Genomic DNA, 14,041 nt, shown 5'->3' on the forward strand with positions numbered 1-14,041 from the left:
TGAGGGCTCCACAACTTTTCAAAGCAGCGCTACCTTTCCTGGTTGGTAAAGGGAGCTCTTCTTGGCTACAGCTTCAACAACAAAACCATCCCTAGTCTCCCCGTCCCAGAAGAACAGCAAGACAGAGCAACATTTCTCCTGCTGGGTTGCAAAAAAAAAAAAAAAATTCAGAAAATTATGAGTAAAGAAAGGACCTCGTTACCTAAATATATTTCAAGACTTAAAACCATATGCATTAATGTCTTTCTTTATGAAGTACTTTCACAGCTTTTCCTTATCTCTTTTAATCTCACAATAATTATATGAAGTTATAACGTCAGAGATGCTATTATTTCACTCTACAACCATAATCAAAATTCTCAATTGCAAACCATAATGAAGTGGACTGTGACATGGGTAATACAAGACAATGAGTAGCTTAACAAATGTATATTTTTACTTTAGAATGCACTATGTAGTGTATCTTTTATTAGCCTTGGTAATGAAATTGTTTGGTGTTCCTGAAACGTATCAACTGATGGTGAGAGAAACTCAGAACGAGTAGGAAAGAGAAGGGTAACCAGCAGTTAATTAAGAGTAGAATATTGGGCTTCCCTGGTGGTGCAGTGGTTGAGAGTCCGCCTGCCAATGCAGGGGACACGGGTTCGTGCCCCAGTCCGCGAAGATCCCACGTGCCGCGGAGCGGCTGGACCCATGAGCCATGGCCGCTGAGCCTGCGCGTCCGGAGTCTGTGGTCCGCAACGGGAGAGGCCACAACAGTGAGAGGCCCGCCTACCGCAAAAAAAAAAAAAAAAAAAAAAAAAAAGAGTAGAATATTAGGCATGCAGTCTGCCAATTCGGTGTGGATTGACTAGGAGTATATCTTAGACTAAGTGCCTAAATATTTACCTAATCTGTCTAAATAGGTTTGCCATCTTGAGTTACCTAAGAAATTACTACTGAGGAAGTAGAAGAGTTCTCCAACTTTGCAACATCTATGATTTAGTTTTATTTATTATTTTGACCTATAGTCTCTGTGATTTGAATAATTTTGTCTCAAAGTAAACTGCATTTATCATAGAAAAATTAATCTTACCACTTATTTATAAAAGGTGTACTTTCATTTTTATCATTTCATTATTCACTGCCTTATTTTAGAAAAGGTTTAATAAGATTGACATCACAGCTATTGTGAAATAAAGCATGATATGAATCAGAAATGTGTGAGAAAGAAAAATGTAAAATAAGGGAAAGTTATGTTATAGAATATATGTGGTTATTAGAGAATGGCACTCAGAGAAGTCCTATAGATGGTCCAAAAATATGGCTTTAAACTTCCTTGCAGCCAATGTGAAAAGGGAAACCTGAACAAAATGTGTGTGGATGTGACTACAATTTGTACTTTTGATCAGCACAAATTAATCAATATTACCAACGTGAGTTTATATAATTCCAACAACAAGCAAAAGAACATCATTTGGCTACTTTTTGGCAGACTTATCATAGATAAATTAATGGTACCCGTGAAACTTTGAAATAATAAAAAATAGTTTACGGATACTCCCTCCCCCTAGCTCTTCTTTGAATCCCTAGCTGTCTGGATCCTAACTTGGAATCCAGTGACCTAGTAGCTACTGTGAATCTTTTCCTTCACATAAAATATTTCATTTCATTTGTTATAGCTAATAAATAGTGTATTGGCTATTGCATCAGTCATTAGCCATGTACTGAAGACCTTCTCACCTGCAGAAACACTGCAAACACAGTATATTTTGGAGAAAGGTCTTTAAAGGCCCTCCCATAAAATGTAATTACCATTCATCCCTGAACAGCAGGTATGAAATTTAAAAGAGGATCTTTGAGTCAGATAATTAAACAGACTGCAGTTCAGTTAGTTCAACAAACATTGGATGGAGTGCCAGGCCCAGGTCCTATGCCAATGCTGGGTAAACAAGGGTGAGTGTGTTAAGTTCCATGTTCCCTAAGAGCTTGGAGTCTAAAGAAGCAGGTTGTTTCACTAAGTGTGGGGTTTCCGTGAAGAAGCCTGTTCTGATGAAAACTTTGGCTTTTTCTCACAGGTTGGTACAACAGGCTTTTCATCAACTTTGTGCTAAGGAGGCATATTTTCTTCTTCGTGCTGCAAACCTGTCTCCCGGCTGTGTTGATGGTAATGCTTTCCTGGGTTTCATTTTAGATTGACCAGAGAGCTGTTCATGCAAGAGGGTAAGTCTTTCCACACCTTTGTGAAATGTTAATATGGGAGAAATGTCGAGGAAGGTAAATAAAAAGGGTGGTAAGTGGAGAGGGAAAGAGACTGATGGTTTAGTAGGGATAGTTACTGATGTGGGCTCAGGTTACAGTATTTGGCTTGACAGCCTCAAGGGCAAATTGTAGTTGGACTCTTTCCTCGGGAATCCAGACATTAGGTATGAAGGCTGCACCAACTGACCAAAGCTGGATGATAGTAAGGAGAGAGGGTGAAATTATGAAGCACAAACAGCCTCACTTTATAAATGTCTCTCTTCTCCCTTTCAGGAAAACCTCCCTATCCCTTGCCCAAGTTCATTTCACTTCCCCCTGACAAACCCGTACATCACAGAAGATTTCAATTGAAACCAATTCACACTATACTACTGGTACCTTAATAAATTACTTCTTGGAGAAGGGGATGTTTGAATTTGGAAACATGAGCACTAGTTAGAAATTAGGGCGTAATCTAAACGCTAAAATCAGAATCAGCTGCAGTGGAATTTTAGGTATGGTGACACATTAGTGGGCAAGAGATTTCAGGTGGAGAAACATGTCCAGCCTCATTAACAGGTATATTATCTCCTCTATCTACATATGTTATATTGGCACTGTCACACATACAGATTTATGGGAATGATTTCAGACTCACTTAGCAGTTATTGAGTCCTTACAAAGTGGAGTTGCCAAGCTAAGCACTTAGATAACATGTTACTTAGTGGGAACCCAAGAGTCAATCCCACCTGCCTTCTTAGCTGGTTTGGGGCAGAACTCTATCATTTTGGTTGATTTTGTTCTTTCACCTGTAATGCTCTAACTAGAGAGAAGATTGTCATAAGTGGTTCATAATCATTGTAATTATCACGCAATTCATTCCAGAAAGGGTGATTTCTAAGTTAATTTTCACAAATTATATGCATACTTCAAAAGATCATTTGAAAGACATAAATCGTCATTAATATTAATAATTTGTTCACCTCTTTCCCCTATTAAAAGCTTCAATCTACAAGCATTTGAGGCTTGAATGTCTTCAAGAGGAAACATACTATCTGAATGAGTAATTAAATTATTGTAGCTGTTCCTTCACATCAGAGCAGCCTGGCCCTGACCTCAGTAGGGCAGTGTAGACCCAAAAGAGGAGACTAAAGGCCTATTTCCAGCCCTCGAGACAGAATGAGAAGGGTATTCAGTCTCTAAAGGTTTATGGATATGATTTTCAATAGGATCCCTGAAGCTGACTGCTCAACTCTTATACTTTGAAAATGACAGCAGTAAACGCTGGTTCCAGGGCAGGGTGGGTGAATGGAGAACACTGAAATCCATTTAAGTCGCCCCTGAAATTCTGTGCTTCTTGTGTCTACATCCGATTCCTCAGGGTTAGGAAATTGCTATGCAGATTTATGTAAAATAATATACAAATAAGAAGTGTCCCTCTCCTTTTTAATAGAACTGTAGTATTCCTAGAACACCGCTATCCTCTCAGGCTTTTCCTTCCTACCACCTTCAAGTTCTTTCAAAGATACTTTGCCCTCTGTTGTTTTTTTGTTTTTTGTTTTTTGTTTTTGCCCTCTGTTTAAAAAAAACTTTTTTGTATTGACGTATAGTTGATTTACAATGTTGTGTTAGTTTCAGGTGTACAGCAAAGTGATTCAGATTCCTTCCCATTACAGGTTATTGCAAGATATTATGTATAGTAACCTGTTCTATATAGTAAGTCCTTGCTGTTTATCTATTTTATATATAGTAGCGTGTATCTGTGAATCCCAAACTCCTAATTTTTCAGTGCACCCAGTGAGGAGTAGGGAGCAGAAATCCAGCCCAAGTTCCATGGGACATGGTTTGGGGTGACGTCCTCCAGAGGAAGGGGCACCTCTTACTAATTTGTACAAAGATGTAGTTTGGGCTTGCAGAGGCCTTGTAATAGCTTATTTCACCTCCTTCTCTTCTTGCCCCAGTTCAACCCTATGACCAGAGTGATATCTCTAAAACGCAAATGTGATCACAATACTCTCATCTCAAATGCCATTGGAGTAAATACACTCAACTTGGAATCCAAGGTGTCCCTTGAGGGTTGCCAGATAAAATACAGGACACTTGGTTAAATCTGTGTTTTAGATAAGCACCAAATAATGTTTTCGTTTAAGTCTATCCCAAATATTGTATGGGACATACTGATACTAAAACACTGCTCATTGTTCATCTGAAATTGAAATATAACTGAGTGTTCTGTATTTTTATTTGCTAAATTTTCAATCATACTCCTGCCTCAACATACTAGCCCTAATAAGCTTCAACCAATTTGAATGTTCAATGTTCTCAAACAGGCCCTCATGCCTATCTGCGTATACATTTGTTCTGGCTCTCACTCTGCCTGGAATGCCCTCCCTACCTGTCTTTCTCTGTCAAATTCAGCCATTTCTATACAGCCAGAAGCCTTTACTGATGGTTCCAGGCAGATATGGTCTCTCCCATCTTTGGACCACATAGCACTTTGTATCTCTCCTGAGACCCCTACTTCCTCTATTTCATGTTCGGCTATGGGATGGGTTGGTAGCTCTTCTTGTCTCCTCTATTAAATATGAGTTTCTTAAGGAAAAGGATCATTATTATCCTCTTTTCTGTCCCTACGTGACTGGCACAGTGTCCTGCACATATTTTGTGCTCAATACATAGTTGTTAAACTACCAGTATTTAGCCCACCATGTTTTCAATAACTGTATTTTAGCTACTAACTGAAAACAATGATGATTCATTAAGACTCTTCCACATTTGGGTTCATTTGCTGATTGAGGATGAATCATTTGCTGGTTAAGACCCTTCCACATTTGTCACATTTCAGATAGAGAACAATGGAAGCTGAACAGCACAAAAGTATCAATTGTGTCTAGACACTTCTCATAAGAGACAATAGCTGTCATAACTTGGAATGTGTAATGGATTAAAATACCATTCTATGTTTCTATTCGATCTGGTGTGAGGCTATTACAAGCTGTTCAAGGATGTTTTAACCCTCATGGAGGGTTCTCCTCTCCTTTCTACCTCCCTCCTTCTTTCCTTGTCTCCATCGTTCCTGTTTTGACCCCTCTGCTGGGGTATGCCATTCATGTACAATGTATGAAGTAATGGGGTCATTTATCAGGAAATAAACATGGCAGAGAAAGGCAACTAAAACTTTCAGGCATGTAGTCATTCATAAAGCAAAATGTCTAACAGAGGATATCCCGTATACCTGGAAAAGTAAATACTTAGGAGCTATTCATTTTACCATTATAGAAGTAACCAGAACTTCTGTGCCACGGGCTCTGGCACCACCTTTGTGGAATAATGGTTGTTACTTTCTGGCCATAGAGTGGTATTTGGATATCCAGCCTGTGTTTCTCTCCCTCACATCACTTAATATTTTTCTTCTGCCTAGGCCTACAGGGAAAATGTTTTTGCTCATTTAAAGATGAATGTAGACACCTATTCCTTCAAAAGAGCTCCCCACCACACAGCCACTGAAGGGGTGAACTGACTCAGTAGTTCTAAGCGACGTCTGCAGGCCCTACTGCTTTCGCACAGGTCAAGGAACCTCTCCATCATATATGGCAAAAGATAGCCAATGAAACACAAAGATAGATGAATAATTCTCCCCTAACTGCAGGGCTCTTTGGATCTCATATGTGTCCTTAAGAATTAATATGGTGAGCGAAACTGCGAGGCTCAGGGAAGTTGAGTCCCAGAAGCCAGACTAACTATTGCCTCTTAACACTTTCCTAACTATGCATAGCAATCTCAGTAGGTGGGAAAATAGTCCTCTAATCCCAACACAGGACCTTTCTTTGACTAAATGGTCACTTCCTATAATTCAAAACTCCTTTATTGGGATGTTAACTTTAATGGGCTTGGAATGAATACAGTTTGTCAAGGTTAATGTATTTCTAAGGGGTGGCTCAAGACAAGTGTGGTTAATGTAGCTGTAATACTCCTCACTCCAAGTCCTATTGCTTTAGGAATTTATATATCAGTTTTCTCACCCCTTACTCCCTGTACTCAACATTCCCTTCTCCCCAGTCTCCCTGTCTCTCCCTCTCTCTGTTTGCTCCTTTTAAAGAGGAAAGTCTAGAATGCTGGTTTAAAAATAAATAAAGCTACCAAAAATTAGTTGGACTAAGCACCTTTCTAAAGAAAATGACTGCTAGTTTATTGCTGTCTGGCAAATATAGATAATGCAATTCCCTTTTATTGACCCAACAGTCATCAATTTAAAATACATGACAAGAGCATGTATCTGTGTGTTTTTTCTAAACCCTTATTTTGTCCATTAAGCTTCATGTTACTGTTCACTGAAAAAAAATCAAGTTCTATCTTCCATATCTTAGAAAACCAGTAAGAGAAAACATTTCAACATTTTTGAACAAATGAGGTAAACATTCCTAAATAGGAATGTTCATTTAGGATTTTCACAGTTTTCACGGTTTTACCTGGGAAATCCTGACAGGGTAAGACTTTTGGCCTCTTGTAGAGCACAAAGTACCTTCATGCTTCCTGACACAATTCTACACTCAATTTTACAGCATCTTGTCTCAGAGATACGCCATATATAGAAATTGGTTTATAATCTTAAAAACAAAAGGAGGGCTTCCCTGGTGGCGCAGTGGTTGAGGGTCCGCCTGCCGATGCAGGGGACGCGGGTTCGTGCCCCGGTCCGGGAGGACCCCGCATGACGCGGAGCGGCTGGGCCCGTGAGCCGTGGCCGCTGAGCCTGCGCGTCTGGAGCCTGTGCTCCGCAACGGGAGAGGCTGCAACAGAGAGAGGCCCGTGTACCGCAAAAACAAACAAAACAAAACAAAACAAAACAAAAGGAAGTTTCCTCTACAGGTTCAGAATGAGAGGCCACAGGTTTGCATGAAAAGAGCATGGTTCTACACTCAGAGAGAAAGGTTTCAGTCCTGCTCCTGACCAAACTCAGGCTCATTAGCCACTCTCCTCTGCAACATGTGGTTAATATTTACCTAGGTTTGTGGCGGGTAAACATTCAATAAAGGCAAGCAAGTTTTATTTATTAATCTCAGCTTCAGCTATACATACACCTGATCCATTAATAAAAAGTTCACATCTCCATGTTTATGTAGCAAGGAATGCAAGCAGCCTCCACTGAGACGCAGATTATTGATATTACCATTGTTGGGGAAACCTGAGACTCAGTGGGTCAGTGGCCTGCATTTCATGGTAAGTGCTAGAGAAGCTTCTAGGTTTCTTATTCTGGAGTTCAAAGCAGTGTGAAGGTGAGATTCCAGGCCCTCCTATGGTGACTATCAAATTGCCAAATGGCATTGGTTTGGGTCATCCAAAGGAAAAACTTAATTTGAAATTGAGTAGCTCTGTAGCACTGTCATTGTCTTTGATACGGGCCTCCCTCAGAGGAGAACCTTGCAGAATTATAGAATTTGTGGAAAAGGTAGAAACGTGCGGGTGAAAGCTGTCCACGTGCTGTGTCTGTACATTTAGGAGTAAATCGCAGTGCTCCTCCTGCTGTTCGGGACTCTGTCTGTTAACATTAAAGTGTCCTCACAACTTATAAAAATCATTAAGGATTCCAAAAACCATGCCAGCCAGTGTACATTTCAAATATTTACAATACTTTACTTTCTCTCCAGGCAGTACTCTTGCAGTATGCCTCTGAGAAATTAGTGTAGACACAGAGTAGCCCTCCCCAAGGCTGGCATTTTATTAAGGAAGTCTCAGAGTCACCTCTTTCTCCATTGTCCCCCAGAACATTGATCTCGATACCTCTGACGCCCATGGCAGGGATTAAAGAAGGGAAAGGAAGAGAAGAAAAGGAAAGGGAAGGGGAAGGCAGTGGTCAGGGAGAGGAAGGGAAGAGAAGGAAAGTGGTAGGAGTACTGGACAACAAGGGAAAGGGAGGGGAGGCGCAGAAAGTAAGTGGCATTTAGCAGTTGCTTAGTAAATATTTACACTGAACCCAGCCTCCACTAACACACTTCCGTTCTGAATCTCAACTGAATTGTAGTTTCAGTAACCAGGGGCAAAGTGATACCAATAACGATGGCTTGTAAGTGTTCTATATGAAAGAAAAATACAGAGAAAGCAATCTTTAATGCTGCTAAAGATCACTCCCTGACAAATGAAAGATTAAAGATTGACATGAAGACGCTTTCTGAACAGTAGAAGTTGTGAAATGATGGGGAAGGGTAGTGGAAATGGTTTTAGAATTTCTTTCTCAGAAGAATTTTTAAAACTTGAATACATTATTACCTTCCTGGGATGGTTAGAAGAGGCCCAACTGAGGGTGGGAAGCAATGGATCCTTAAAGACAAGTCTGACTCCGTGGAGACTTTAGCTGGAGGGAAGGAGACGTCACAGACAATGGAGGTGACGGTGAGAAAATGAGATGGAAAGAGAAATCCAAGCAGAGTTTCTTGCTTAGGCTCAAGCCGTGTACTAGGTTAACATGCTGGGATTCCGTCCACACACACACGCCTTTGATCGCCAGGTATCAATCTGGAAATGTATCCCCTGGTGTCTTCCAGCACCAGCACCTGGAGCTGAATGGTTATGTCACTGAACTCATCACTGTTCTCAAATGGCAGGAATCACCATGGTGCTGACCATGTCCACGATCCTCTCTGGGGTGTGCGCCTCCATGCCCAGGTGTCCTACGTCAAGGCCGTGGACGTGTACCTGTGGGTTAGCTCCCTCTTTGTCTTCCCGTCAGTCCTTGAGTATGCAGCCGTGAACTACCTCACCACAGTGAAGACAGGGAAGGTATTGCCTTCTTTTGACTGTTGTATCCTTTCCGGAATGTGAAAAAGACTACCCTCATCTATGCCCTCTCCTGACAGCATTGCAACCCTTGTGTGAAGTCCATGTGCCTTGGCAAGATGCAAGTTTATGGGGTGATGACAATTATTGAACTTTATTCTTTCTGCTCTGTGCTGGTTGGTTTCCTCAGCATCCTCATTCACCTTTGCCAAGAGATTTTCTGTGTGAGGAATTTCTCTCAGTGTGCTCCCCTCCACTGACTCTAACCCTTGAAAAGAAGGGGTTGATGTACAAATCACATCCTTTCAAGTAGATGATGATGATGATAATAATAATAGCTAACATTTAATGAGTGTTTCTTATATATTGGCATTGTGCTAACCATCCAACATATTATGTCTTTTAATTCTCAGAGTAACTCCAAGAGGTTGGTACTTTATCACCTTCATTTTACGGAGGTGAAATAGGAGCAGATGGGGGAGTAACTTGACCAAGGTCACACAGCTTAAGAGGAATCAGGATTTGTTTCTGCAGCACCCTGACTCCAAAGGCTGTGCTCTCAACCAATCAATGATCGATCTCCACCAAGAGCTAGGATTTACTTTTCTTTTCTAGTCACTCGGGAGAGTGGTAGAGCACAAGGGAAGGTTCTTCTCTTCACAGTGTACTGGGAATAAGGTACCTTCTCGGCCTAAATGTTATCACCTGTTCCTTGTGACATTGTCAATCTGGATAGATTGCTCTCTCCCTGCTTCATTTCACAAAGGGGTGGGGCACCAACTTCCTGTTATTACGAGAACTGACACATGATATTTTACTTCATAAACCTAACTGATCAAATTAATTTGTTTGCTATATATGTGTGTGTGTATATGTGTATATATATATATGTGCAAATTTAATGTGATATATTCACACCGGTTTACGAAATTCTTATAATGACTATTTATACACACCCAAAACATTATTTAATATTTATTTATACTTCTAGTGAGAGTATTTCATACTTTTCAGAGCATTTGTATATCCTCTTCTGGAACCGAGCCCTCATATCAACTCCATTATGTAGGCCTTGCGGAGATGATGATCTCTGGTGATTTGCCGAAAGATCCAGAGCCAGCAGAGCTGCAATCGCAGTTCAGATCTCCTGTAATGCTACTTCAGTCTTTTATTTCATATCCTTTGAGTCAAAGCTGTAATAGAACCTGATTTTGCTTCATTGCAGATGCTTTAGTTTCTTTTGTTGACAGCATGGAAGTATGAGTCTCTGTCACATACATACCCACAGTGACCGCTATGCAGGCGTGAGAAAATCAGGAGCTTTTAGACGAGTGTGCTGTAATCGGCATGTACGCATCACCTGGGATTTGTTAAGATTTTCATTCAGTAGGTCTGGGGTGGGAGCTGAGGGTCTGCATTTCTAAGCCCTGGCTGCTGCCAGTCCATAGCCACACTGTGAAGAGCCATGATTAGATAAGCTGTGAAGTGAAAGAGATAAATGTGCGATGAGGAGAAGAATTTTGTTCTTGTGTTATTTTGTTTTGTTTTGTTTTCACGTGGGGAGTGGTGAACCCACGACAGAGGCACTGTAGTAATTTCGGCCACCTCTAGCTAGTCCTCTGACTCGCCACCTCCACCCACCCCACCACAAAGCACATGTGCTCACACTACCTGCATGTTTTTTTCACTTGATCGGGTTGTTCACAGTCTTCTGTGTACCCCAGAAGATATTCTTTTGAATTAATAAGCATTGTTCACTTTAAAAATTATTTTTTATTTTCAATTGTAGTAAAATATACATAACATAGAAGTTGCCATCTTAATTGTTTTTGTTTTGTTTTCTTTTTTTTTTTTTTTTTCGCTACGTGGGCCTCTCACTGTTGTGTCCTCTCCCGTTGCGGAGCACAGGCTCCGGACGCGCAGGCTCAGCGGCCATGGCTCACGGGCCCAGCCGCTCCGCGGCATGTGGGATCTTCCCGGACCGGGGCACGAACCCATGTCCCCTGCATCGGCAGGCGGACTCTCAACCACTGTGCCACCAGGGAAGCCCTTAATTGTTTTTAAGTGTACAGTTTCATAGTATTAAGAGTATACACATTGCCATACAACCAATCTCCAGAAAGTGTTCACCTTGCAAAATCGAAACTCTGTACCCATTAAACAACTCCCCATTTCCCCCTCCTCCTAACCTCTGGAAACCACCATTCTATGCATTCTCCTTCAAAGGTGCAATTATCTCAAAGAAATGTCCTACTTGCCCTTCATATGTTTGTGGTACAAATGAAGGAGCACAGATTTGGAGTCAGAAGTGATGCCAAACCTAATATCCTAGCTCCGTGTGCCAGGCTGTCTCCTAAACCTCATTCTGCCTTTGCAAAATGGTGGAATTTCTTCCCTATTACCTCACAGAGCTGTTGTGAAGATCAAATGATATAATAAATGCATTTAACATTTTTGCATACCATATAGTGCTACACAAATGTTATGTTCTTATTGTGATTAGTGCCCAGAGCATATTCTCTGAAGGAGTAGCAGTTTTGAAAGGGATAGTGGGAACAGGCTGTTTGAGATGAGAGATCTTTAAAGGGGTGGGATGCTCTGGTGAGATGCAGGGAAAAAAGATATGTCTGTATGATTGGGGGCTAATCAATGATACCTCTCCCCTCTGTATGTGAGTTGGGAAACCAGTCTGAGAGAGAGAGAGAGATGTAGGAGCCAGACAGATGGATGTGATAATGTTACTTTTGTTATTGGTAAAACAGTTTAGAGAAATTGCCTTAGATCTGTGAGCAGGGGGTCCCAGTAATATTTCATTGCTGTATTCAGTGTACTTACTCTCTTGGTCACTGGTGAAGCTAGACAATTCAGGATTTCCCTGTGAGGACAGTCTCCTTTACCTTATTTCAGAAAACAAACCTGGACACCAATGCAGATCCTAAAGTGACTCCAAAAGGACTAAAAACACACATGCCAGTTCCTTCTTCCAAACCCCTAGGGTAGAGTGATTGAGGGATGATGAGAAAGACCAGGAATGTTAGGCTATGGAGTTCCTCCCTATGAAATCATGAAGTTAAGCAAAGCTCATTTCCTTCCAACACCACAATCACCACCATCACACACCCATCCCAACCACCCCCAGATACCAAGAGATGGGAGAACAGTAAGGTCCATGGAAAATTTGTCCCTAGCATTGACCATTGCCCAGAAAGGAGAAAGGAAGCTATTTTCTTTCTTATTCTTCATCCAAATGTTTTCCTAATTCTAGGACTTAGAGCTCAGTCTAAAACCATCAAATCTGTACTTTAGATGTAATATGCCTTAGCTTTGTGCTTATTTGTAAGCTGGAGTGAAAAATTAAAGACCAGTTCTAAAACTGTTTCTACTGGAACAACCAACTTACAAACTTGTGGACATTAGCAGCCTACTGGTAAATTGTGCACTGCAAGGTTTAACCAATTTTATAGATCTAAATTATCATAATGGAGAAAGAAAACCAAGGAGACAGTATATAGTTATTCTATCCTCAGATTCAGAGTTGGATATAAGTGTTATTATTGGCTGTTTGTTAGTAATTCAGTCTCAATGTCGTTTCATGTTTATTTTACCCATTTTCATTTTACTATGAGAAGTTTCTACAACTAAAACAAAAAGGGACAACATAATTCGAGTATGGGTCCCTGGTTAGTTTACTGACTGCACAAAATAGTCCTTATGTCTCTTGAATTCAGTAAAATATTAGGTTTTTGAGTCAGTATTGAACCACATACACATTTTGGCAGAATTTACTCTGCAGCCTCCAATTTGAATAATGAATACTTTCATCCAGTAGTAGCCTGTCCATATTTGTTCATTTTTTAGCTTCCCTAGAGATCAAAAAGAAATTTTGTTTTCTCAGAAAGCAATTAGTAACAGCTGCTTCCTAGACACAGCTCTGTATCAGGGAGAACCACTATCTCCCGCAGAGTAAAACCTTAAAGAAAAACAGTGGTTTAGATTCAGTCAAGCAATGGAGCCAGAAAGCATTGATAACTCACTCCTTCAAAAAAATACACTAATTTCAAGTTGTTTAATTGAGCTATGTTAGTAGCATTTAAAGGTACTTTTCAGCAAAAGTGGGAAGGCTTGGTCAATTTGCATTTTAAAGGAGCAGCTAAAATCATTCCCTATCTCCACCCCAAATTCAAGCAAAAATGGATCACCAGATGATATTGTTCTGTTTTGGGACAAAAACCCCACACTGATTAGGCGTACTGCTATGTTTTCTCTAAAGAGGAAAAATACATTGAAAAACAAGTCCAATTGCTTATATTGCTCTTCTGATAAATCATATTCAATTTCAACACACAAACTTAGGGCAAGCAATTCATACTACTCAGAAACAAAGAGGAAAACTTGAAACAATGTTCCCTTTTGTGGAAAAAAACATTGAGTGTAACAGTCTGTCAGGCCTGGACTAAATTAGAAAACATTGACAATTATAGTTGTGATACATTTATTTGTATAATGCTCAAATCTCTCTCTCTCTAAATCCCTATTAAAAATGGATGTCTAAGATGATGTTTTCCATTTATTATGAAAATGACTTTTCATCAGACACCAGAAGCAAAACCAGAATTTTATTCTTTAAAATAAGCAAACATTCTTAGTATTTATTGAAACTATTTTTAAAATCTGATTGTTTAGATTTTTACTGTAATTCCAACTCCTAAAACCATATTCATGACTAACTAACAAAAGTCTTTTTGTCAGATTTCTGGAATGTACAGTATTGATGCAGCTCAAGCCATGGCCTTCGATGGTTGTTACCATGACAGTACAACTGACACGGACCAGACATCCTTTTCTCTACACTCAGAAGAGGACTCCATGCAAGAAAGATGCACAGGCAACCTCAGCACAGATTCACCTCTGATAAAGAAGAAAATCACTAGGAGGGCAGGTTGGTAGAATCATTCTGGAGAACAACTATGTCATTGACACCTATTCAAGGATTTTATTTCCCATTGTGTACATTACATTTAATTTGTTTTACTGGAGTATTTACGTGTGA

At 40.3% G+C, this 14,041-nt stretch overlaps 1 protein-coding gene across 1 annotated transcript in view; it reads left to right on the top strand.

The window, feature by feature from the left end:
* GABRR3 (gamma-aminobutyric acid type A receptor subunit rho3) overlaps window positions 1-14,041 on the top strand; it is a 72,826-nt gene extending 58,785 nt beyond the window's left edge. The window contains 6 exon segments of the mRNA XM_067737168.1: window positions 2,058-2,202; window positions 4,316-4,323; window positions 8,820-8,876; window positions 8,879-8,994; window positions 13,741-13,904; window positions 13,906-14,041. Coding sequence (XP_067593269.1) covers window positions 2,058-2,202; window positions 4,316-4,323; window positions 8,820-8,876; window positions 8,879-8,994; window positions 13,741-13,904; window positions 13,906-14,041 — 626 coding nt within the window.

Source organism: Pseudorca crassidens, chromosome 5 (assembly GCF_039906515.1).
Source record: "Pseudorca crassidens isolate mPseCra1 chromosome 5, mPseCra1.hap1, whole genome shotgun sequence".
Taxonomy (NCBI): Eukaryota; Metazoa; Chordata; class Mammalia; order Artiodactyla; family Delphinidae; genus Pseudorca; species Pseudorca crassidens.